Source organism: Eulemur rufifrons, chromosome 7, assembly GCF_041146395.1.
Source record: "Eulemur rufifrons isolate Redbay chromosome 7, OSU_ERuf_1, whole genome shotgun sequence".
NCBI lineage: Eukaryota > Metazoa > Chordata > Mammalia > Primates > Lemuridae > Eulemur > Eulemur rufifrons.
In genome coordinates, this window is record NC_090989.1 from 262,224,953 (window position 1) to 262,251,176 (window position 26,224).

The window sequence follows — 26,224 nt, forward strand, 5'->3', positions numbered from 1 at the left end:
ATCATGCTTTCTTGACTTAATAATACATTGCTGTTTCTAAATAATATAAGTATATGTTGTGCGCGTCCATTTGTAAACTTTCGGAGTCTTCTGAAATCCAGACACAGCATGAAACACACGCTATATTTGATTCTTGCATAAATAGCACAGATTTTAATTTTATCCCAGTTATGGATATCTGGCGCGTGCGCCGATACTGTGGGCAGACTGGTGTGAAATTTAATTTGAGCAGTTAAACACAAGGGTGAGAGAGTGCAAAATAAACAAGCACACGCATTTCCAGCCCTACAGCATTTGGTATGTTAATGGGAAAAGCACCCAAATCCTCTGTCTCTCTTTTATTTTTTTTTCCCTTCTGACAATCAGATTACAGATTGTATGAAAAGGCACAAATCCTACTCGACCCCCGCCTTCCAGGAATGTTGCCTACCACCGTTTCATTTGTGAGGTCTTCATAGTTGGAGTTGGAGATTGAGTGAATGAAAGTGTACGGGTTTCTTTGTTTTCAAATTTGATAGTAGATTAGATAGTCCCTTGGTTTCGGGACAAGGGAACCGTCTCCTGGAGAACATCTTAGAAGGGAGGACAGGAATGGAATTGGCAATAGTGAGAAATAACAGATTTGCAGTCAGGCAGACCTGGTTTCACCTCTCAGCTTTGCCAATTACAATGTCTGTGACCTTTAGAGAGTTACTTAAAGATTGTTGCCCACTTTTGCTTATTTGCAAAAATGGGAGTAACTCTAGCCTCATAGAGTTGTTGGTAGAAAAGATACTAGCATATATCATAGGTGCCCAGTTAATGTTGGTTTCCTCCCCCTTAAAAACATCTGTGAATCCAGCTGCAGTAACCCTTGCTGGGGAAGGAGGGCGTACTCATGGGTGTTGTCAGTGATCATCAATGTTGGTAAAAATGGCAGCCACTTCATCCCTCCTCCCTGCCTTAATCACCGCCATTCAGGAATTAGCGAGCACCTTCCAGCCTGCCCCATCTCTGTTTATAGGTCACTGTGGGTATTAAGTACACAAAGAGCTTCTGGGTTTAAAAACACTGACTTGTACCTGAGGAATGTATTGTTTGGGGGGCGGGGAGAGGGGCAGTGTGCGTGTGTGTCAGTTCACAGACCCAGACCCACGAGAAACAGCAGGATTGACCGGGTGAGTGTCTTCTTTGGAAAGAACACCTGTTTACCATCAGTAAAAATGCCCCTCTCTCCATTCGATTTGTTTCCACAGAAGAGCGAGTTGTCCCCATTGAAGTGTGCCGTTCCAAACTGTCAAAATACTTGCAGGGAGTAGTTTTCCGCTGTGGTAAGTGTACCTTCACCTGCTCCAGTGACGAGAGCCTCCAGCAGCACATAGAAAAGCACAATGAACTGAAACCTTACAAATGCCAGCTCTGCTACTATGAGACCAAGCACACGGAGGAACTGGACAGCCACCTTCGCGATGAGCATAAGGTATTTGCCCAGGACTTCCTGCCTCCCGCCCCCAGCACCCCTGGGGGGGTGTAGTCACACCCACTGTGCGCAGCACAGAGAGGTGAACTAACATAATTGTGAAAGTGAGGTTTAGTTTCTTTTCTGTTATAAAAGAAATGTAAGGTCATTTTAGAAAATTATAAAACATGGATGGGGGGAAGGCAGATCACCCCTAATTCTACCACTCCCATCCAAGAGCTGAACATTTTTGGTCTCTTCTCTAGAAACACTTTCATTTGTTTTATGTCAAATTGGGATCATACTATACATAAAATATTGTATCTTGGTTTTTTTTTTTTTCCACTTATCCTAACAGAAGCATTTTTCTATATTATTTGAAATGTATTATCACAGGACTTGGCAAACTTTCCATAAAGGGCCAGAGAGTGCATATTTTAGGCATTGCAGACTAAAATGTGGTCTTAGTGGCAACAGCTCACTCTGCCATTGTAGCAAGACAGCAGCCATCTACAGTACGTAAGTGAGTAGACGTGGCATGTTCCACTAAAACTTTATTTACAAAAATAGGTGACGGACTGTGGGCCCATAGTTACCAAGCCCTGTTTTATCTGAGAGATACGCCACCGTGTGCCTCAGTCCTGGGGGCTGTTTCCAATATTTTGCTAGCTACAGAGATTTTCAAAGGCATCACCATGATGTCTGAACATCAAGGATTGTAAAATATGTGTTTTATTTGGCGAGGGGAATTGCTAAAGATCATACTGGCACAGGACGTAAAATACTGGGCTTGTGGAAAAAATTCTCTCCCAGAGGCTTGCTGCTCAGAGGGCAGAGATGACAGGGGACAGCGTCCTCACTCTGCTCGGGGCTCCTCCAGCACATCCTGCACTGAGACGATTGTTTCTGGCTCTGTGTATTGTCCAGTGTACCGGAGAAGCCGTGATTAGTGTTCGTTTAAAATCCTATCCAAATGCTTTCTAATTAGCCAATGAGTCCAGAACATCGGCTGAGTGCTTACTTAAGGCACAGGGAGAAGGATTTTGATATTGTTTCCTTTCTCCTTGCTGTGTATGCCCATCAGGGGAAACGTGGCGCTTCTTTTCTGGCCTTACCAACCCAAATCATAAAGATTTTAGTCCGAATCATCTGCATCTAAGGGCTAGAGTTTTCCTGTGGGGTGTTGAGAGAGAAGGCTGGGCTTCGTCACCTGTCCGCAATTTAATGGTTTTCTGGTAACTTTTCTGCTTTGGAATGCACTCATTTTCCAGTGTGTCTGCTCAAAAAAATGAAACCAGAGAGAAAAGCCTAAATGACCTCACTTAAAAACTTTAATATCCTTTCTTATTCAAACTTCCTGGGCATTTCTTCCTTAAACTCAAGGGAAAATCACTCATCAATTTCAAACCAAGCTTTCTATATCACTTCGCATGTATCTTACTTCTGTAACCACCTCAAACCTTTTCATTATAGTGTTCAAACCTCCTGGCTGATATTTTGGGATAAAGCAAATCAGAAAGATAAATTCTTCCCCAGTTGTTGCACAGTAGCTTGTAAGTCACTGGGGAAATCCAGGGAAGGCTAGAGACGTAAGAGATGAAGCAGAGGCTTCCTGAGCGGTGGGTGGGATGCTGCGGCTTTGGGATACGGGTCAGGGAGATGGGTTGCTCAGGAAAATAGGGGCTCAATTTGGAGCTTTGGAGCCAAAAAGACCTCGGTTTCAGTCTTGTCTCTACCAGTTACTGTACACACTTTAGCAAGTTACTTAAATTTCGGGGTCTGTTTTCTGATTTGTAAATGGGAATCTTTATACCTTTCTCAGAAGTTTTATAAGATTAAACGAAGTCCTTGTATTTCCCTCACTTTGAAGCCCATTATGTTCCTCACAATATGTGTTAGTTGAATTGTGCTCAAATATAATAATAGTTGTACCTATCATAATGGCAACAATGTTCCCAAAGACCTAAAACATATTATAAAATCACTAATTATACATTTAGTATTTGCATTTTAGACACAGTCTTTGATGTTATATTGTCACTATGCCATATTATGTTCTTTAATATTTCTCCTTCTCATAGTTGACCAGCTTATTAAGTCCAATGAGCGCCTAATTGAGGCTAAAGAAGTGCCATTTTCAGCATGCCTAATGACTTTCATCTTTATCTCAATTGTTAAGTTTTTGAGACGTTTATTACTGACAGCACTTTCCTTTTCCCACTTTCTATTCCTTTTTTTCCCTAAGTGATGAGTGCAAAATACAATTAGAATTTATGAAATAATTATCCAAACACTATTTTGTAAATAAAGTTGGCAGTGCTATTGAAACAGAATTTTTGGCTGATAGGCAGTGGCATTGTGCGCTGGCTAAAAACAGTCGTTCATCAGGGGAAGGGCATGCAATAGTCTGATTTCAGCATTCACAAAAGAGGTATGGGGCGTCAACGTGCAATGTACTAAAGAGAAGTTTGCTGACAATTCAAAAAACAAAATCAAGGACTATAAAACAAAAACTAATTAAAGCCATGAGAATTGGAAAGGAAGAAATATAACTGTTTTTATTCATAGACAATGTAATCTTTGTAGGTAGAAAATCCTGAGGAATGTATAAAAAAGCTACTAGAACATTAGTGAGTTTAGCAAGGTTGCAGGATATAAAATCAATATACAAAAATCGATTATATTTCTATATAATAGTAATGGACCACCTGAAAATGAAATTTAAAAAAAATCAATTTCATGTGTAATAACATCAGAAAGGATAAATGGCTCAAGAATAAATTTAATATAAGAACTTTGAGAACTGTACACTGAAAACTACAGTATTGCTGAGAGAAATAAAAAACTAAATTAATATAGTATATATCATGTTCATGAAGTAGAAGACTGAATATTGGTAATTCTTTCCAAATTGACCTACAGATTCAACATAATCTCTACCAAAATCTCAGTAAGCTTTTTTTTTTTTGTTAGAAATTGACGAACTGATCCTAAAATTTACATGGAAATGCAAATAACCTAGAATAACCTAAATAGGGTGAAAAAAGAACAAAGTTGGAGGACTCACCCTTCTGGATTTCAAAACTTACTATAAATTGGCATAAGGTAGATGCATAGATCAGTGGTGCAGAAGAGAAAGTGAAGAAATGGTCCATCATATATGTGGTCAATTGATTTTATGTCAAGATGATAGAGAAAGGATTTTTTTTTTAATGGTGCGGGCACAATTGGATTTACATATGCAAATTACGGCCTTTGATCCTTACATCGTTCTCTATACAAAAATTCAGTCAAAAAGGATATAAACTTAAATGTATGAGATAAAACTTTTAGAAGAATAGTAGAGAACCTTGTGATCTTGAGTTAGGGAAAAAACTCTTATATATGATACAAAATCTATGGACGTTGAAAAAAAGTTAGATAAATTGGATGTCATCAAAATTAAACTTTTACTCTTGAGAAGACACAATTAAGAAAATGAAAAGACAATTAAACTTTTACTCTTCAGAAGACACGATTAAGAAAATGAAAAGCAACAGACTGGAAGCAAGTATTTTCAGAGTAATTATCTAACAAAGGACTTTAACCAAAATATATAAGGAACTCTTACAACTCAATAATAAGAAGCTAAGCAACTCAGTTGAAAATGAGCAAAGGATTTGACTAGACACTTTACCAAAGAAGATACAAATGGCCCCAAAAAAGCACATAAAAAGTTAATCAACGTGATTCACCACTAGGGGAATACAAATTCAAACAACAGTAAGATTCCACTCCCCACCGACTAAAATAACTAAAATTAAGAAAGCTGATAATACCAAAATGTTGGCAAGGATGTGGAGAAACTGGAATCTCCTACATTGCTGGTAGGAATGTAAAATGGTGTAGCCACTGTAGTGCACTTTGGCAATTTGTTTATAAGGTAGACATACACTTACCATCGGACCTAGCAATCCTACTCTCACATAAAGTGGATGGATAAACAAAATGTGGTCTAGCCATGCAATGGAATACTACTTATCAATAGAAACTAATGAGCTACTGATACATTTAACAACATGGATGAATCTCAAAAGCATCATGTTAAGTGGACAAAAGCCAGGCACAAAAGACTACATGTCGTATGATCCTGTTTATATGAAATGTCTACAAAAGACAAACTTCTAGAGACAGAAAGCAGCTCAGAGGTTGCCCGGGGCAGTTAAGAGTGAGGATTGATTACAAAGGATGTGAAGGAACCTCTCAGAGTGATGAAAGTGTCCTTAAACTGGATTGTGGCGAGGGTTGCAAAAATGTGTAAATTTACTAAAAAAATCATTGAACTGTTCATTTAAAAACAGATAAATTTTATGGTAAGTAAATTAAACCTCAGTACCTAAAACAGATGCAAGTCTCCCAGAACGCCACACGATAGGTCCTCAATAAATGTTAATTTCCTTCAGTCTTTTGTTATGAAGTTAATCCTGGGAACAGATAGATCAACAAGATACTCAAGATCTAGATTAATGTGTAAACTGCCAAAAATAAAATGTGGATTAGACTTAGCAATTGCTTCTAAACTGGGATTTACTCATTTTTTTTTTTTTCTTTAGTAAGACAGTGCTCATTACATTCTTCCACAAATAGCTGACTTCAGATGACTTTGTGTGGTGGAGAGAATCTATAGGAGACAGTATAACATGCTGTAGGATGTATTTTCAGTCAAAGGATATTGTTAAACAGAGCTGGACATTCAAACCTGGATTTCTGAATTCTTCCTGCAAAGGTCGTAAACTTCAGGGATGTCTCTAAAGCTGTCAGACTGTATCGTTCATAGACTGGACAGAATTCTGGTACCAGCAGGAAAGGTCCTTGAAGTCAAACATCCCAGGCCATCTAAGAACCAAAATGTCAGTGCCCTTGATTTAGGATGCTATGTTTATCCTCCAGAGCCAGAGTGCGGTGGACAAGGGATGAGAGTCAGAACCCTCATTTTATAAGTGATAAACAGAATCTCGCCCTCCTGGATCTTTATCTTTGTACCAGTGAGCAAGGAATCATTTGTAATCTCTTGGGATCTAAAATAAACAGTGCAGGCTATGAAATTTTATTTTTTCATCCTTGGACTCCCTATCTTTTTTGATCTAAGTCCTCTAGAAGGTCAACTCTTCTCTTCTCTCTTTCAGTCTGTCTTTTCTCCTCCTCCTTCTCCCTTTCTTCGCTCCCTCCATTTCTCCCTTCTGCCCCCAACACAATGATTTATCTACCAGTCATGCCATCTATTAGCAGTGCCGGTGAAAGATGAAGATAGCATTTCAAGGAAATGTGAAGTCATGAAAAAAAAACCAACCAAACCTTGCACTTCTCACATTTAAAAAACACACGTGTATCTATACATACATATATATATTTTTTTAAAGAAAGTCTAAGTATATGCAATACCTTGTTAGTGTTCTTTATGGTTCTCATGTCTCTTTGCTAGTTTAAGGAAATAAAAATATATTATCTCTTATTTGGTCTGCTCATAAAATTGTCATGTTCGGTATATTAAATTCAGAAGGATAGTCTATTCAGGCAATACACACTCGCTAATTGAATTTACTTTGAAGTGTTTTTAATTTTTTATACAAATGGAGCCTCCGGAGGCTGAACTCTAAGATGCTCATATCTCTTACTTTTGGCTAGTTTGGGGGAACAGCGGAACATTAAGCGCAGAAGGAATCACTAACATTTTAGTTATTCCAATAAAATTGTTCAGCTTTCTGGACTAGTGAAGTCCACAGTGGCAAAAAAAATCACATAGAACATTCATTTCCAGAAAAGGAAATGAAAATAAATAAAAGAAGACTCTTCCCCAGAAAAGGTTCTTCCCAGATCATAAGATGAATTTGTCCCAAATCATAAAGCACACCTTTGGCCACTTTTTTTTTGGAGGGTGGGGATTGTGTTTAATTTCTGAACTAAATACTATAGCTTTAGCTTTACCAGCTGCCAGGATTTCTGCAAGCTGAAATTTTCTCTAGAAGAGTATGTCATTTCATCTCTGCTTTCCCTCATGTTAGTGTTGCTTCTTGATTTGTTAACCATCGATCTGTTTCTTTGATGTGTTTTGGAAGACAGAGAAATCAGAAGTAGATGAGCAAGAGGTATGACCGTATTTCAGAGGGATGTGCCGGGCAGAACCTTAGACAGTATTTCTCAAGTAGATATTTGAGGATGTTCTTTATCTGTAGATTTTGAAACTATCCACTAAACTCAGGCTTCCGTAGGACTTTCCTTCTTTCTCTCCTAAGGCACTTTGTCTCTCTTTTCTTCCAAAATCTAATATAGTGCCCCACATAAAATAAAGCCTGAGGAGTTGTTCGTAAAATAAATCAATGAATGAAATCACTTTTCCAATATCCTGTCCAAATAGCAAAATGTGCTGGCATCCGTCATCTGTGCCCCTCTGCATTTGGGGGCCAGGAGATTGGCAGTTGGCTCAGTTGGCCAACACTGAAGCTCTGAGACTTTCTTTAGTGACATCTTTCACCTCGCCTTTCTTGAGTGTTTGTGTCTGGAGTCATGCTGAGATTGTCCACATGAGTTGATTTTGTCTGGACTTTTGCTGAGTTAGGTCTGATAGAAACATGTTTTCTGATTCTGACTCCATGCTTGCAAAAGAAGGCAGACAGCCTCCTTGACTTTTGTGCTACCTGCCCTTCTGGGTAGGTACTTTTTGATCCTTTATTCTTACTGTTTTTATTTTGAAGAAAAAAAATCTCAAAGGATGCTCCTGCTCTATCTCATCAGATTTTGCAGCAGAATATTAGTGCATTAATATTTTTCTTCCTTCTTGTCCTAGTATAATGATGGTGATTTTTACAAATTTTTGTGAGTAATTTTGCATTTCTACAGATGATTTACATTATAAGGGGAAAAGCTTGAGCTATGGCATCTGAAGATCTCAGTCCTAATCCTGACTTTATCATTTACTTGTTTTGTGTTCTGTTTTCTTCCTCTACAAATATAGAAGAGAATGCATATATTACAGAATGGTCGTTAGGGTTAAGCAATACGTGTAAAAACTACTGGATTCATTTTTAGCACATAATAGATATCTGATAAGTATTGAAACAAAATCTTTTAGAACGTATCTAATTTTACTCTCTCATTAACAAGCAAATTTATTTCATGGGATGCAAATCTTATAGCAATATTGTGAATTCTTTATACGTTATGATCTCCCATGGGTTTTCATGTTACCAGGAAATTCAAGTGGCATTTATTGTGTGTCAGCTAGGTGACTGACCTTATATTCTGCACTGTGCCTATAAAACTGAATAAGACATGGTTGCTACCATGGAAGAGTTTACAAGCAAGTGGGCAAGACAAGCATAAACCAGGAACCACAACCTAGCATGTCAAGTGCTTGATAAAGGGTACCTATATATAAAAAAGTAAGAGGGCAGCATAGAGAAGCACAAATATGGTTTCAAGGCTCTTCTTCCATAGAACTTCAAAACTGTCTAGCTGGTTTGTTTGACTGAATATCTTTTTATCCCCAGCTTTACTGAGGTGTAGTCGACAAATGAAATTATATATATTTAAGGTGGTGCTTTGATATATGTGGAGAAGATTGTGCACAGTTGATGAATTGGTACAGCCATTAGGAAAAATAGCATGAAGGTTCCTCAAAAAATTAAAAGTAGAACTACCATATGATCCAGCAATCCCACTTTTGGGTCTGTATTTAAAGGAAACAAAATCAGTATCTCAAAGAGATACCGCACTCCCATGTTCATTGCAACAGTATTCACAATAGCTAAGACATGGAAACAACATAAGTGTCCGTTGATGGATGAATCAATGAAGAAAATGTGATATATATATATGTATGTATATACCATACTTATCCATTTACATATTGTTCATGGCTGCTTCCAAGCTACAGCAGCAGTTAAGTAGTTGTAACCAGAGACTAAATGGTCCAGAAAGCCTAAAATATTTATTTATCTGGCCCTTTAGAGGAAGTTTGCTGGCCTGTGTTTAAGTCATTCAGAAATCTTCACAACACTCCACATTCGCAGTTAGTGACTAATGGGCATTTCTGATGTCAGAGGCAGGTCAATGTTTTCCATGTTCTCTGGTGTCACTTTTCCTAGGAATAAGAAGTTCACTTTGGCTTTTCTTTTTAACTTCGACATGCACCATTCGGTCACATGAGGACCCTGACTGGGTGCCTCTTTTTGAAGTGTAAATGTGAAGTAGGAAGGGGAACCTCAAGGTTAGAAACTCTGCAAACCTTACGGGGACTTTCTTCATTCCACTATGCCCCTGCTTCGTCTCCCCCACTTAACGCCTGCAGCGTAATCAGAAGAGTGTGGAGTTTCATTCTGTCGTGAACAAGCATGTTTATATCAGTCTTTTTTATAAGACTGGGTTTGCCACTCTAGGACAGTATGAAAATGCATGTTCAACTTGGTAATATCTGCAAATCATATAATAATGCTTCCCCTTAGAATAAGTCAAAAGCATGGAAACATATGCTAAGAACAGATCTAAACCATCTTGCTGAATGGTTAAAAACCAACAAACAGAAAGAAAAACAAAGCTGTGAAGCTTGAACATTAAGTGTGAGCCTGGAAGGGGTTTTGCATTTGCTGGTCGTAGCACCTCATCTCACATTCTTACTGGACAGCGACTTCACCAGACTCAGAGTTGGTGGCCTTCACTGGGGACTTGGGGTGAGTGGGACTTCACAAATAGCTTTCACAGGAATAAGGATCTGCATATAGTTTTATAGTCTAAATGGTTATTTATTTGAACAGTCTACCAATCAAGAACATATATGGCTTCTTCCACCTGCAGAAGAAGGCTTGCAAGGAGCCAGGTTCGAAATCTCACACTTTTGCTCTTCGTCCCTTTGTTGTGGGCCCTTTTGGAAAACAGGGTAATAAATTACTTCGCATCTCCAGAGAAAAATGTGAATTTCCCTCAATGTGTCCTAAGCACCATCAAGAAGTTGATCGGATACTACCCAATCTCCAGCTCCAGACAGTAGTGTGATCATTTTGGAAGCCAACTGAGAAATATATTGGAACTTTAATAAAGTCAATAGCCTTTGACTTTGACCCTCTAATTTCACACCTGGAAATTTAGGCTATAAAATTAAAACCAAGCATGAAAAGCAAGGCTTAAATATAATAAGATTTATTATTACTGCACTTATTGTAGATAAAAGCCAGAAATAACTCAAGGTAAATTCATAGTGAGATAGTCAAGCAAATTATAGTATGTCCATGTGATGAAATACTATATGGTGATTAAAAATTATGTTTATTCAGAGAATGATGTGTATACCATGCCAGGCAAAAAAAGAAAAAAGAGAAAAAGGCAGGATAAACACTTGTATTTTATAATATGATTACAGCGATCTAAATAATCTAGGGATAGAGAACAGGAAGACCAAAATGCAATAATTCATTAACAGTTATTGTGTATAGGTAGTTGGATTTTAGATGAGTTTTTTTTTCCTATTTCCCAAATTTTTTTTGTGAACGTTTACATGAAAAAAATATTTTAAATTAAAAGGAAAGTTTTCAGTAGTCAGGAGGTGAGAACAGCATGCACTCTAATCTAGACACTGTGCTGGCCATTGGAGGTCTAGCGGTGAGTAAGGTGCACAGAAAGTCCGTCCTCGTCCTCGTAGTTGGCAGTTGGATGGGAGAGAGGCAGGCGATGCACAGTGCATGACTGAGTGGGGTGTGTTCTCAAAGGGGAGTGCAGGGCTGGGGAAGCCAAGAGCCGGGATGGAACTGCAGGAGGAGTTCAGGGAAGGGTCAGGCGGGGCTGGAAGGTGGAAGAGTGAACACGTGAAGGGGACATGCTTGGGAGAGTTCATCAGACAGACGAGATGTCACATGCAGAGGCACAGAGTCCTCGAGGGCACAGCACATTCCAGGGACCTCATTCCAGGGTGGTGGAGCAAGAGGAAGCCTGGAGAAGGTGGGCCAGAATAGTATGGTTAGTTGACCATGTAAACTACAGTATGAAATTTGTATTGTATCCTCGGGGCAAGCAGAGACTGACATGAGGGATTTACATTTTTTTAAAGATCTCTTTGACCCCACTGGAGAATGAGATACAAGAAGGGACAAGAGTGGGCGCTGGGAGACCAATGAGGGAGGGGGAGGGGGCTTGCAGTAATCCAGGTAAAAGATGATAATGGGCTCAGGAATGCAGAAAGGAGCCTTCCTTTTGTGTTAGGATTAATATTTGGATGGCTGCTTTGGGGATTTCAAATATAGTAATCACCCAACATGATAAAGAGTTTTTATTTTAAAATCTAATTACATAGCAAAAATTTTAGTTTTTCACTTTCAAATCTTTTAATTGCCTAGCAAAGATTTTAGAAATCTTCAAGATGAATAAACCCCGGGTTAGCCCGGGATGAACATCATACTGTGAAAATGCCATGTACTATTTTAAAATGGTGCAGAATTTAAAATGTTAACAGTTTTCCAGGAAAGGGATGATGGTGCTGGGAAAATGGACAAATACAGTCCTCAAAAAAAAAAAAAAACCCAGAAGGAAGAGAAAAAAATAACATTTGGTTTGGTGACAGATCCCCTTCTGTCATCGCGAGTTCCATGGGAAGCGGGGGCTCCGGTGCAGACCCCAGGGCCTGGCTCGGCGAGCCCTGAGGAAGTCCTTGCTGGGAGGGAGGGTGGAAAAGGGGAAGGAAGGAGGGATGGAAAGCAGCTGGACTAAAGCAGATGTGTGAGGATTCCTTCTGGCTTCCTTGGTGTCATTGCTTTTGTTTCCTGGTTACTGCACACCCCTCTTGGGCCTCACACATATTTACAGTTGCCCTGATTGCCGATGGTGGGAGGTGGGGGGGAAAGTGGCCCAGGCAAGGCTGCCTTTTATGTGCTAGTCATTTAAAAATAGTTTTCTTCAAACACATTTCGAAATTAGGCAAATTGGAACCTTGCCCACTTTTCCTGAAAAATTAGCAAGCCAGAAAACTTCTATTCAAATATTTGTCATAAATGCTATTTGGCTAAAATGTAGACTTTGTGGCCAAACATAACTTTGTAAATATGCATTCACAATGCTTGTTGTAAGCATTTCTAAGAGCCAAATCTGGAAAAGGCCCACATTCCCAGAAAGGGGAAGGGGATCACATTTTGGGGGGACTGTTTTCCTTCAGGCACCATGCTGACCTTCTTTAACCGATGAGGACGTCGAGGCCGTATGTGTTGAGTGACTCACCCAGAGTCTAGTGGCTAATGGCGAACCCTAAACTTGAACTCAGGTCTGTCTGACTTAAAAGCTTCTGCTCCCGGCACTATCCCTTTTTGCTCTTATGTCATAAAAATAAATAAATAAAAATGCTAAATCCCTAGTTAGGAAGGTGCTGCAAACAAAAATCCTTAGAGACCGTTACTGTGAATTTAGAAGGAAAGAGAGAAATTAGGATTCCAAACTTGATTTCTTCTTGCTCCTTCTGACCTTAAGTCTTATTAATTTTTAACACTTTTTTTAATTAGCAAAATGAGAAGTTGCCTTCCCTGGGCGTGTAGCATTGAGATTTATGAGGACATCTTGTCTACCTTCACACTGAGTTGTTTTCCAAAACAAATGATTTCATGGATTTAATTATTATAGATACAGATCAATATATTGTTTTTCTTGCCCGAAGTTTCCTTCCTCCTTTTAGATGCTCCCTATCTTCTACATGACATTGTTGGGACAATAGTTAGCCTTTCCATAGGACTGTCTATCGGCCCTGGTACTCTGAATCTCTTCCCATTTGTCACCGTCGATGATGATGTCCCATCTGCCAGGCATATGGAATAGGTGGTGCTCAGCAAATCTTTGTTCCAGTCTGGTCCCGGAGAATATTTTGGAATTGTCTTGTAAATTCTCTCTTTCCTCTCCTGTGCCCTCATTACAATCTACCTCCACTGTGGTAGCTATGGAAATCTGCCTTGGAATCTAATTAATGTTGTCTGTCTTCCCTTTTCAACTAAACTGTGAGCCTCTGCAAGCCAGAACCCCGTCTCATTCATTTCTGTATGCCTCCTCCCTGGTCCCCAGCAAGGGGAACACAGTGCCTGGCACAGAGGAGTAGCTCATGGCTGTTTATTGGCTTGAGTTCGCCACCAACTTGTTATTCCTGAAAATTCTATGCATGCAACAGCAGAGGTTCTGAAACTAGATTAATGAAGAAGGTTAAATGTTGTGCTACCATTGATCTGACAACCCAAAAGAGAAAATCTTTAAAGACTTTTAATGTAGATTTTTGTTTCCCTTGAATGATATTTTGAGGAAAGCTTGGACTCCCATATTATTCTAACCACATTTTATATACATAAAACACTTTTAAAGGGCCTTTAGGGGTTAGTCATCTAGATTTTTCTCAGATAATCCCAGCCTTGATGAATAAGCTGTGGCCAGCTTCAAAAACAGTAGTAGCACTAACAATAGTATTATTGTCTTCCTTTTAAACTAGAGTTAAGAATCGAATAGTTGTCACCTGGCCTAAGCTGGACAGCCCACAACCCCTCCATTGATAGGATCGTGGCAAAAAGGTCACGGTTCTCACTGCTGGTGGCCAGGATGGCTGCAGAGCCTGTTCTATTCCCAAAGTATTTGAAACTTGGACGGTTTATGAAAGATGCACCTTTGAATTCAACTCAAAAAATGCTTACTAGACTACTCTACACCCTAGGTAGGCTTCAGGATGCTTTTTGCTCTCTGTTGACTGTAGGTCGTGTTTCTTAACAAGTTTGGTAAGGAAGGCCCGGTGTCGGCAATTCAGTGAGAATAGTAGAAGGTAGAAGCAAAGGGCAGATTCGTCTCTCAAAGAGTCAAAATCAAGAAAAAGATCTCTTAGGCCCCTGGGTTGTTTGGTCCTGGTTCCAAAAACACAGTCATGGGAAAATGATGTTGGGAAGGTCTCTGCGTCAGGGAGAACCCCGCTTAGCCTGCATTTCATTTTTCCATCATTTGTTCGGGCCTTTTTCAGGTAAGCCGTAACTTCGAGCTGGTTGGACGGGTGAACTTGGATCAGCTGGAACAGATGAAGGAGAAGATGGAGAGCTCCAGCAGCGATGACGAGGACAAGGACGAAGAAATGAACAGCAAGGCCGAAGACAGAGGTTAGTCTCCCCCTCCCCTTTAGTCCCAGCTGGCATCTGGCACGTCCACGGTGAGACAGAGGGAGGCAGGAGGTGGTTGTAGGAGTGACAGAAGTGATCCTTCTTAGTTAAGTAGCAGAACAGACTGACTTAAGAAACACATTAGGGGCTGTGTCTCTGTAAACTATGACCAGCTATAGAAACGCCAAGGAAAACAGACATTTTCTCTCCCTGATTATAGGTATATGTTTGTTGAAAAATATGTGGCAATGATTTGCTTTTCATAAGGGAAACTGGTATCTCGGGAATCTTCAGAATAAGGACAGGCGGACAGCAAGATGGACGACACTATAGAGCTATCACGGGATGAGTATGAACTTCCAGTTGAATGCTTATTTAAAATCGCTGCTGCGGGGACGCACACCGCCGGGCTGTCGGGGAGGCTGCAACGAACTTGAGCCCCCTCGCAATGTTCCTCTGCTTGGCCCTTGTCTTAATCCCCTCCGTTTCTCTGTTCTTGCTTTGTAAAGAGGGGAGAAAGAGGGACCACCTCTGTCATTCTACCATGTATTTACAGACTACACTGGGGAAGGTTGCATGGGACTTTTGCACTCTTTTTCCAACTTCCTGCGAGTCTAATTATTTCAAAATAAAAAGGTTTTCAAAAGCATACCTAGGCCGGGCGCAGTGGCTCACGCCTGTAATCCTAGCACTCTGGGAGGCCGAGGTGGGTGGATCGCTCAAGGTCAGGAGTTCAAGACCAGCCTGAACAAGAGCGAGACCCCATCTCTACTAAAAATAAAAAGAAATTATCTGGCCAACTAAAATATATATAGAAAAAATTAGCCGGGCATGGTGGCGCATGCCTGTAGTCCCAGCTACTCGGGAGGCTGAGGCAGGAGGATCGCTTAAGCCCAGGAGTTTGAGGTTGCTGTGAGCTAGGCTGACGCCACGGCACTCACTCTAGCCCGGGCAACAAAGCGAGACTCTGTCTCAACAACAAAAAAAAAAAAGGATACCTAGTTGTAGATATACATTTATATGATCTAAAGTTGGTTGTCTATATTGTTCAACATAGAATATTGTGGAAATCTCCAGACTGTGCAGATAAGGATATTAGTTGGGATATGTTACTTTAGTTATTGCAGATTTATCTGCAATAAACCTGAGAAATAAGCACTGTCGATATCATCCCAGCGATGAGAAGAATAGTATTGGTTGCCGTTGTTGGGCATCATTATGTGCCAGGCTCAGTGTTGGTGGTTTTTATATAACCTTTTTTCTCTAATGTCATGTGATGTGGAGGGCTCTGCAGTTAGCCTGCCTTAATTGAGCTCCCAGCACCATTACTTATTATCTATGTGCCTTTAGGTAAATTATTTTATCTCCTTGTACATTTGTCATCTGTAAAATAATAATAACAATAATGATGATGATGATGATGATATCATCACCTCCCTCCTAAGGTTGTTTTTTTAACTTTAAAACTTCAAACTTTGGACTTTTTTTTAAATTTATTTTTATTTAAATATTATTTTTTAATTGCCAAATAAAAATTGCATATATTTATGGTATACAACATGATGTTTTAGAATACGTATACATTGTAGAATGGCTAAATCAAGTTAACTAATATATGTATTACCTCACATACTTGCTATTTTTTTTGTGGTGAGAACACTTAAAATCTATCCAGCCATTTTCAAGCATAGAACATGTTATTAACCATGGTCACCATGTTGCACAATAGATCCCTCGAGTTTATTCTTCCTGTCTAACTGAAATTTTGTGTCCTTTGATCAACATCTCCCCAATTTTTCCACCCGCAGCCCCTGGGAGCCACCATATTACAATCTGCTTCTATGAGTGTCACTTTTTTGGATTCCATGTAGAAACAAAATCATGTAGCATTCATCTTTCTGTGCCTGGCTTATTTCACTTAACATAGTGTTCTCCAGGTTCATCTGTGTTGTCACAAATGACAGGATTTCCTTCTTTTTTTTAAGGCTGACTAGTATTCCATTATGTGTATATGCCACTTTTTCTTTGTCCTTTCATTCACTGATGGACACTTAGGTTGATTCCCTATCTTGGCTATTCTGAATAATCATGCTATGAATATGAGAGTGCAAATATCTTTTTGATATGCTGATTTCATACCCAGAAGTGGGATTGCTGAATCATAGGGTAGTTACATTTTTAATTTTTTGAGGAATCTCCATACTGTTTTACATAATGGCTATACTAATTTACATTATTACCAGCAGTGTGCAAGAATTCTCTTTTCTCCACATTTCTCTCCAACACTTGTTATCTTCCCTCTTTTTGATAACAGCTATTCTAACAGGTATGAAATGATATCTCATTGTGGTTTTCATTTGCATTTCCCTGATGATTAGCAGTTGAGCATTGTTTTCCATATACCTGTTGTACATTTGTATGTCTTCTTTTGAGAAATATCTATTCAAATCCTTTGCCCATTTTTTAACTGAGTTATTTGTTTGCTTACTATCGACTTGAGTTCCTTATGTATTTTGGATATTAACTCTTCATCAGATATATGGTTTGCAAACATTTTTCTCTCCTTCTTTAGGTTGTCTCTTCACTTTGTTGATTATTTCCTTAGCTATGCAGAAGCTTTTTAGTTTGATGTAATTCTATTGGTCTATTTTTCTTTCTGTTGCCTGTGCTTTTTGGTTCATATCTTAAATATTATTGCCCAGACCGATGTCATGGATCTTTTCTCATATGTTTTCTTCTAGTATTTTTATAGTTGGGGGTCTTATATTTAAGTCTTTAATCCATTTTGAGTTAATTTTTGTATCTGGTATAAGATAAGGATCTAATTTCATTCTTCTGCATGTGGATATCCAATTGTCTCCAACACTTTTATTGAAGAGATTATCCTTTCCCCATTGTGTGTTCTTGGCAACTTTGTTGAAAATCAGTTGACTATAAATGTGTGGATTTATTTCTGGGCTTTCTATTCTGTTCCATCGGTCTATGTGTCTGTTTTTATGCCAGTGCCATGCTGTTTTGATTACTGTAGCTTTGTAGAAGATTTTAAAGTCAGGTAGTATAATGCCTCCAACTTTGTTGTGTTTGCTCAAGATTGCTTTGGCTATTCAGGGTGTGGTTCCATAGGTGGTTGTAAAAATTAAACGAGAGATCTTAGCCCAGTTCCTGGAATGTAATAATCACCTAATAAATGGTAACCTTGCAATGCAGGTGGTATTATTCTCATTTTATAAATGAGAAAATAAAACCAGGATATTTAGTAGCTTTTCCAAAGTGGAAAAAAAAAAAAAGAAAACTCACTAGAAGTTGAATTTAGGTCTACTGGCTCTGAGGCAAGACCTGTTATATTGCATACTGCTTTCCCAATACCGTGGGCAGTAGAATATTCTTCAGTGAAGGGAACCTGGCTCTGAAATCTGTGAATTCAGTGGCCCTGGGCGCTTTGTTCTAAGGTGCACTTTTGCAGAATATCTTGTTTTTCCTTCTTGGTCAGTCTGTAATCCTCAGAAAGCCCATTAGTGGGCTGTTCCCCTCCAAGGTATGTTCCCTATTCCTTTTCCCAACCTGCCCGTACCCCTCCACCATGAGACCAGGGCAGGAGACCATGGGTTTGCAAAGTGGGGTCCAGTTTGGCCTTTGAACCCCTAACCAAAACAGACAGCAGGGGCTGACAGTCAAGGTGTGCTAGCCTGTCAACTGCCCCCCCCCAACCCCCTCCTGCGGTCAGCCTGAAAACTACCTAGACAAATAAAATACCCTCCCCATATAGGCTGATTGTTCTTGAAAAGTCATTACTTTTATTAGCAGGAGCTCTATTAAGCCATTTCTGACAAGGATCAGCTCTGCGATCTGAGAAACGTGGTTGTTTGGGTTTTTTTTTCTTTTTCTTTTAAAAAAAAATTTCACAAATATGTTCTTCACAATGAATTCTTAACATCTGTGCCCTGTTACCAGAATTCTCTGGGACAAGCTGCTTTTGACAGAAAGGCTCCTTTTTCTTCCTGATGCTCTGTGGCCTTGCTATTTCTCTTCAAGAAATAAATTATTCCTCATTGGATATTATTATGACTTTCTGGTCTCTAAAGCTGAGCACCTGTGATTTTAACAGTTATAAGCATTACAAAGGCAAAAACCCCTTTAGTTCTCCCCTTCCCTGTGACTCCTTAAAAAATAAAAAAACAGAATTTAAGAAAAGGCAGTTGCGATGTGTGTGGGATACCTGGGAAGTTTTCCCCGCCTACCCACCGTGTCCGCCCCCTTCTCAAGAGGCACTGGGGCATCAGACCAGGTTGGTTTAGCTGGAAAGAACTTCGTGGTCTCCGCTTCTCACTGGAAAGTGGAGCATCCACATTCATGAGCCTTAACCATATGGGAAAAAAAAAGTCCTCAGGGTAGAGAAGCACGTATTCCTCTCCGAGGGTGGGGGATTTACATGAGTGACTTCCAGTAATGTTAATGGGAATTACAAAGCCTAAACCTTCCCTTCCCCCTCACCCATCCTTGAAAGAACAGCCTTCTTTGTCCCATCCCCTTTGAATAGACCTAGAATCAATTTTCCACCATCTAGGTATAGTCTTGCCAAGAAGAAGAAGCACACACAATAGCCCCAGGGTGTTTTTGCCAGACATCCTGGCTTCCAGGAGCAGAGGGCGGGAGGCAGCTTTAGCGCAGGGCTCAGGCTGCTGGAGAGCTGTTTGAAGTGTGGCAGGTGATGAGTGGCCTCCTCCTTTGAGGATGGAACTTAGCATGTGCCATTGGAAAGAATAGATGACTGGTTTCATGTTTCCTAAGGGTAAAGGAGCAAGTGTACCAGGAACACTCCCTTTGTTGGCAACTTAGACCTTTATCAGACACCCTTCGTTTAGGGGGGCTCATGGCCTTGTAGCTACCCCATTTCCAACCTCCGTTCCAAGTGTGAGAGCTGGAGAGCGGGCTGAATACGACACGCTGCAGGTCCTGCCTAGGAAGATCGAAGGGAATTAGAAAGAGAAGAAACCAGGCATGAAGAAATCAAAATTAACCCAAGCAGAATCCTCCCCACCCCCCCCTCATTATGCAGTTGGGGAGGAGTCAGGAAGGCATTCTGTTGATTTCTTGCCCAAGATAATCCCTGCTAAGGAATTAATGCGCAGAGCAGATGGTGCTGTCTCATTTCCAATGAAAAGAATCAAGGAAGATAGTCTGTGCAATTATTTTTAATGGCTTGTGTGGTGATCTTCTTAATTTGTGAGAAAATGTTTCATCTTTTGTTAAAACTGGCCCCGTTCACATAGCTTTTTGTGCTGAAGATGAAGGCATCACAGGGCCCCCGACCCTGGTAACGTCGTCTTGAGGATCTTATTAGATGGGGCATTTCAACCAGGAGACAGCTTCCTATAACATCTCGTACTCGGGGGCCAGAGTGATCAGATATGTGCAGGTGATCGGCATTTGCCTCTGCACTGCTCTTACTTTGCGACACGGCTGCAGGACGGACTAGATCCAGCTGTTTGTGACCCACGTGAAGACTTGGCCCTCTGTGGTATAATGAAAGACATATGGGCTTGGGACTCAGGACAGCACAAAAGCCATATAAGCTCTTGTCTTTGAGTTTGCCAGGAGATGTGGCCTGAAAACAATGAGGCAGCCAATCCACATTTATCAGACCCCTACCATGTGCACAACCCCGTGGAGGAAACAAAACAACTAAGTCAATATTTGATGCTTCCTACAGACCCTTCCAGAAACGTCCGTCTATCCCCACATTCATGAATGCCACCGACTGAGGAGTAGCTGCCAGGCAGCTGGCCAGGGTCCCTCAATAGCTGGGGAGGTGCTTTTACACACCAGCCCCCGGCTGCCCACATTCGTGGTCATGCGAGGTTCCTCACTGGTGCATCTCATTCAGTGCTCGTGACCACCCTGTGAGGACATCTGTGACATCTGTACGGGTGACCACAAGTCGTGAGCCTTCAGCCTTCCTTGGAACAAGTAGAAACCCCGAGGTGTACAACACATAACCTGGCCTGGTGCTTTCCGTGGCCTGTGTTCTTTTCAGTGAACAAAGATTAACCTGTGTCAAACAGAAAATGAATAGATGCTGAACTGTGAGTCACTGATAGCGTCACAGAAGAGAGAGAAATTCAATAGGAAACAAAAATGCTCAGATGCCTTGGGAGTGGGCAGAAGGGGCTCTTCAAGCAAGAAAGGCCCAGATAATTTGTGAGGGGCGTGGGGGGCGGGTGTGAGGAGAGATGGGGAGGCCGGGGCCCCAGCACCAGGAACAGTTCTTGAGAGCTATTCAAGAAGTGCCCTCAGGGGAAAACCTGAGACACAGTAAGGAATCTGGAAATTGCTTTCGACCACCGCGTGGCTTTACAAGTGAAGGTGGGAGAGACGGCTTCCTAATGAATGTTGACTGATCCATTCTGCCGATTCCCACAGCACACAGGTAACATGTCTGCTTCCTCTCCGCAGAGCTGATGAGATTTTCTGACCATGGGGCTGCTATTAACGCCGAGAAGCGTTTTCCATGTGAATTTTGTGGACGGGCATTTTCACAGGGCTCCGAGTGGGAGAGACACGTGCTGAGACACGGCATGTAAGTTGGGCCGTCCCCAGAAGGCTCCCCTCCCAGAGGGAGCAGGCGGGAGTGAGATCGGGGTTCTTTTTTTTTTTTTTTGTTCCCCGCTGACAGCACGCAGACCCCTTCTGGGCCACATTTCTGGGCCACGGGAGGAGAGATAATTGTGAGGAACCAAGTTTTGCCTTTTCTGTTGTTTTTTTAAAATGGTCACCCAGCCACAAGTCAGATGAGGAAAAGTCATCTTTATGAATGACAAATCCCACCCGAGCCCACTTGCGGAAGTATAGTGTTTTCCCCAGCCAACATCCCTTTAGTTTTCATTAGCGTGACATTCTATGATAGAACCTGAATCGGGGCTAAAAGATCTGACCTCTGTTCCTGCCTCTGTGACTGACCGTTCCCTGAGTGGCCTTGAACACTCCCATGCCCTGCCTCGGGGACAGAGCCAGCTTCTGCCTGCCTCCCAGGTAGGTGAGAGCACACCTGCAAAGCGCTTATAAGATCCTTAAACATAAAATCGTCCCCTCCACAAGTCACCCTCAGTCCACCAGACACGGAAAGAACCTAGGCTTTGGTTCTTTCAGGAGAAAATGCCCCCAAAACCTCAAGCGTGTAGACCTCAGAGAATATAACTAAGCTTCCCAAGATATGGGTTCCATCTTCAGGTTTTTGCTTTTTGTTTGTTTCCATGATTTGTTTCTGGACCTTTCCAATAAATCTTGAGTACCTGAGTTGCTCTTTTAGTCTTAATAAACATAGCCAATCTCCAAGCTTCTGAGTTCAGCTTGGAGTTTGAGGGTGATAATTCTTGCTATTACCACTTAGGACCCATTAAAGGAGGTGTCATAAAACTATTATGTTAATCTAGAAACAAAACATGGCATAATCAAAACATAGTAAATAATAGATATTTTTGTAGGTTCAAATCTTTAAAAAGGTACAGAAATACAAAACCTAGGCATAACATACAGGAAGGATAAATCACTCACAATTTCTTTATACATCCATGGCATTTATTTAAAGGAAACCCCAAGGCGTTTTTAGGATCAGGGAAATAAAAGAACACTTCAACGGTGTTTGTTTGTTTGTTTGTTTAATTAGAAAAAATGTTTACTGTACTCAACTGTGCCTTCCATAAATGTTTTTTGCCCCGCAGGGCATTGAATGACACCAAGCAGGTGAGCAGAGAAGAAATCCACCCAAAGGAGATTGTGGAGGACGTTGTTAAGATGCCCTCCATAGAGGAAAAGGAAGTGGATGAGGCCATTGGGATGGACTTTTCCTTAAAGAATGAAGCAGTAGCCATCTGTGTAGTAGCTACCGACAAATCTCTCCTAGAGAATGCAGAGGCCAAAAAAGAATAAGCGTTTGGTGAAAATCTTAATCAAACCTTACTTGAACCGTGATGAAAAAGTGGGAGGGCCGGCTTGGGCTAAGAAGGGAGGGACAGAAAAGAGAAGACAGAACAAAGCTGCTTTTTAGGACTGAACAATCTATTTTCAAAGCACTGGTACCTGTGTGAGTGAGTATGTAAATTAAAATTATTTAAATGGTTGGAATATGTGGCTCCTTTTCCATCACTACATCTTTTCTTCCGGATCTTCATCATGGAAGTTTCATTTGTTGCGGAATATGGAACACCTCCCAAGGGCACGGTGGTGGTCTTGGACAGTATGTGGAAACAGAAGCTCCGTGACAGTAGAAGACTTCTTGTAGGGGAGCAACTTTTTGACGCGCAACTTTCAGTGCGTTTTTCTAGTTTTAATACCTTAAGCTTTTTCAAGACCTAACTGCAGCCGCTTTGGGAAAAAAAAAAAAAAAAAAAACACAAAAAACAAAAACAGAAAACAAACTGCTTTGCATAAAACAGTCACCTGTTTCCTAGTACCTCAAACCTAACCAAGGGAATTCTCTGCATTTGTCAGTACTACCTGTCGTCGTTGTGGTTAAATGTAGAGAGAACTGCTGGGCAAGATGGTGAATGGAGAAAAAAAAAAAAGAGTTTTAAAGAAAGGAACACAAATTGTGCTTAAAATCCCCACGTGGGTTTTATTTCTTAAAATACTGTGATTTTTTTAATTATTTTAGTAAAAAACAAAACAAAAAAAAGAAACAGACTTTAATTATTAGATAACTGTTTGTGAATTGTCATCCTTTATTCCAGGTAAGCTGTTTATTAGTGTTCAACTATAATTTAGAATTTGGTAGATCCATGTGAGCTAATTTTAAGGTGATCGTGGAGTTTTGTTTGCCACATGTTTATTTTCTATCAATTTGAGTGTTACAAACACAGCACAATTCGGTTTTTCATATAAATTGGTTTTTTGTGTGTGTGTTGTTATTGTCGTTTTAATTTGGGGGTGAGGGAGATTTAGTTTTTTTTTGTGAATAGGAATGTTTTTATTTTAAACATGGAAATAACAAAGAAGTTAACTTTTTTTTTTTTTTAATTTAACTAAAGAACCAAACTTTCGGCACAGCTATGCAGCTTGTGGGCCAGACGAGGAGGTCCTCTTCACCCTTTTGTTGCCTGTCAAATTCACACATTATCTGTCTCACACAAATAATTTCTGTTAGGATGGGCTGGCTTTTGTGTGTGATTTTCAAATCTGTGTTTTGTTTCTGTTGGCATTGTATTTTGTGGGGGTATGTCATTATTTTGGGGGACATGGGGATGTACTAGAATCCCATCCCTTTGGTGAGTGTGGACAAGAAATAATGTATATCCTACAAGGAGCCTGGAGAACTACTTTTTTTTTTTTTTTTTTTTTTGTATCTAGCTGCCAGCTGCTCTGTCCCCCATATCAGCTTTTTCAGGAGGGAGCAGCTTAGACTAAATCTAAGCCTACATTTATAACATGTTCTGATTGTGAACAAACGGTTTCGTTCCAAAAAGTAGAAAAGAACTTTTCTTAAAGCCTAGGTTTTAGAAGCCTGTGTGTGTGAGCGCTTGGATGTGTGTATGTGTGTGCGTGTGTGTGCGCGTGCGCGTGTGTGCATGTGTGCACGTGTGAGTCCTTTGGTTTTCATGTTTTGGTTTTTTTTACTTGGAAGGGTTGCGGGAGGGCGGGAGGGAAGAAAGGGAAGGGGAATTGCTGAGATGACAGTGTCCCACACAGCTTCAAATAAAATCCATGGAAAGATGTTGCATTTGTGGAATAAGTGCTTACTTGAAAAGCATGTTCTTCTTTTATTTTCTTACTGTTAAGAATTTTTATTTGTAGGATGTTTGTTTTAATTTAATTTTTTTTTTTAGGGATGGGGGCCATCATATGGAAACCAGAAAATGGGGAAAGTATGAACTATCCAGACAAAGATTCATTTTGTGTCTATATTTGTTTTTAATTGGCCTCATTTCAATTGTATTAAACAGTTCCATACCTGGATTGGGTGTTTGTAATGGTTACCAAAAAATAAACAAAAAAAAGAAAAAAAAAAAAAGAAAGAAAAAGGAAAAAAAAAAAGAAAATAATTGTGACATGCTTTTATCACTACTTTATTTTTCAAATAACATGTAAATATTGTAATCCATTGGATTTTGTTTTGCTAACCTGTTAATAAAAATATGGGACCATTATCCTTTTAACAAGGCTAAAATGTCATTTTTTTTTCTTTTTCAAACATATACCTGATATTTTGTGGCCGCACATTTTGGATGCATTATTATAATTCTGTTGACTGTAATGACATAGAATTTACAACATTTTTTGTTGTTGTTTAATTTATACAGAGGACATTTTTTTTCAGAGTTTGAGAGAAGAAAATAAATAGCAAAATGATAACCTATTGACTCCAATAATCAGTGTTTCCCAATACTTGATAAAAGATAGGGAGATCCTGAGTCCTTGAAGCCAAGGGTTTAAAAACAAAAACAAACAAACAAAACCACAAGTAGGTTATTCAAGTTGTTTGCAACATACATTTTGTAATGAAATGTGAGAAATTAATAAAGAATTTTTTTCACATGTGTCTATGTGCATCTGTTGTAAATCATTTACAGATATGACTACAGATACGGAATCTAAAAATAATTTAGCACTACCTTTTGGTGCAGGTACACAAGAGATATTTCAAGCCATTGAATTTACACAGGTATGCAAAGCAAAGGTAAAATTAAGGTGAGGTGTGAGTTGGGATTTTTAAATGTTAATATTTCTGCATCAGGTATTCATCACCACCTGGGGGAGTTTTATGGAGGAATGTTTTCCATTGAAAATGTGAATTAGAGTGATGTATGAGCTTCAGAAGGAGAAAGTACCAGTGATTAAACATCATCTGGGGACCCTGATCCATGGGCACAGTCATTTTAAACTAACCACAAGTCACAGCCACTAGAGAGGATGCATTTCACAGTGTTGTCACGCTTGCCTCATGAAGGCCTACGCCACACCATCTTACCGTGCATCCTGCACCAGCAGTTATCCCCATTCCCAGATTCTTTGAGCTATCCTGTGATAAATCAAAGGAAAAATTAATAGTCATGAAACCTAGAAGAAAAGTAAATTAAAATCAATAGCATTCATTGTTAAATTCAGAGCTGACTTACACTGTCTGTCTATTCCAGTGTTAGTACAGGAAAGGCTCATGGATAATTTGTTCAGAGTTCATTCTAAAAGCTTGGTTGTCACTCCTCCTCATCCTCTTCACCAAAGAAGGGTTGTCTAGAGATTTATAAGAGTGTATACAACACAATTAAAGGAAACAGTTAGATACATTGGGAGCCAAAGGGAAAATGAGGCTTGAGCAGCAAAATGATAACAGCAGAGAGTTGACAAAAACGCATTCCATGAGGCCATGCATAAGCCACTTGTTTGGCTCTGAGCTTACCTGATGGGCAAGGCCAAAAAAAAAAAAAAAAAAAAAAAAGGATCAATCAGTAAGAATTGCATTCTTAGTAATGTTTTATTATCAAATACTCAGGAGACACTCAACCTTGTCTAGGATTACAGGTTGAGAAGTTTCTCCTGTGTTTTTTATAAAGGAGAGAACGTAACTTAATGGACTTCTCCACTGTAAAACATTGCTTTTCTTCTCTCATGGCCTCCATCGAGTATTTTATGAACAATGTTTTTATTGAGTTCATGGCTAATCCATACT

General features: G+C 39.9%; 1 protein-coding gene across 2 annotated transcripts in view; it reads left to right on the forward strand.

Annotated features, from left to right (window-relative positions):
* ZNF462 (zinc finger protein 462) overlaps positions 1 to 25,096 on the forward strand; it is a 138,261-nt gene extending 113,165 nt beyond the window's left edge. For both annotated transcript variants that reach the window (XM_069474524.1, XM_069474525.1), the window contains exons 10-13: positions 1,236 to 1,459; positions 14,433 to 14,565; positions 21,019 to 21,142; positions 22,284 to 25,096. In XM_069474524.1, the coding sequence (XP_069330625.1) occupies positions 1,236 to 1,459; positions 14,433 to 14,565; positions 21,019 to 21,142; positions 22,284 to 22,491 (689 nt within the window). In that variant the 3' untranslated portion in view covers positions 22,492 to 25,096. The remainder of the gene's footprint in view (positions 1 to 1,235; positions 1,460 to 14,432; positions 14,566 to 21,018; positions 21,143 to 22,283) is intronic.
* The last annotated feature ends 1,128 nt before the right edge of the window (positions 25,097 to 26,224 follow it).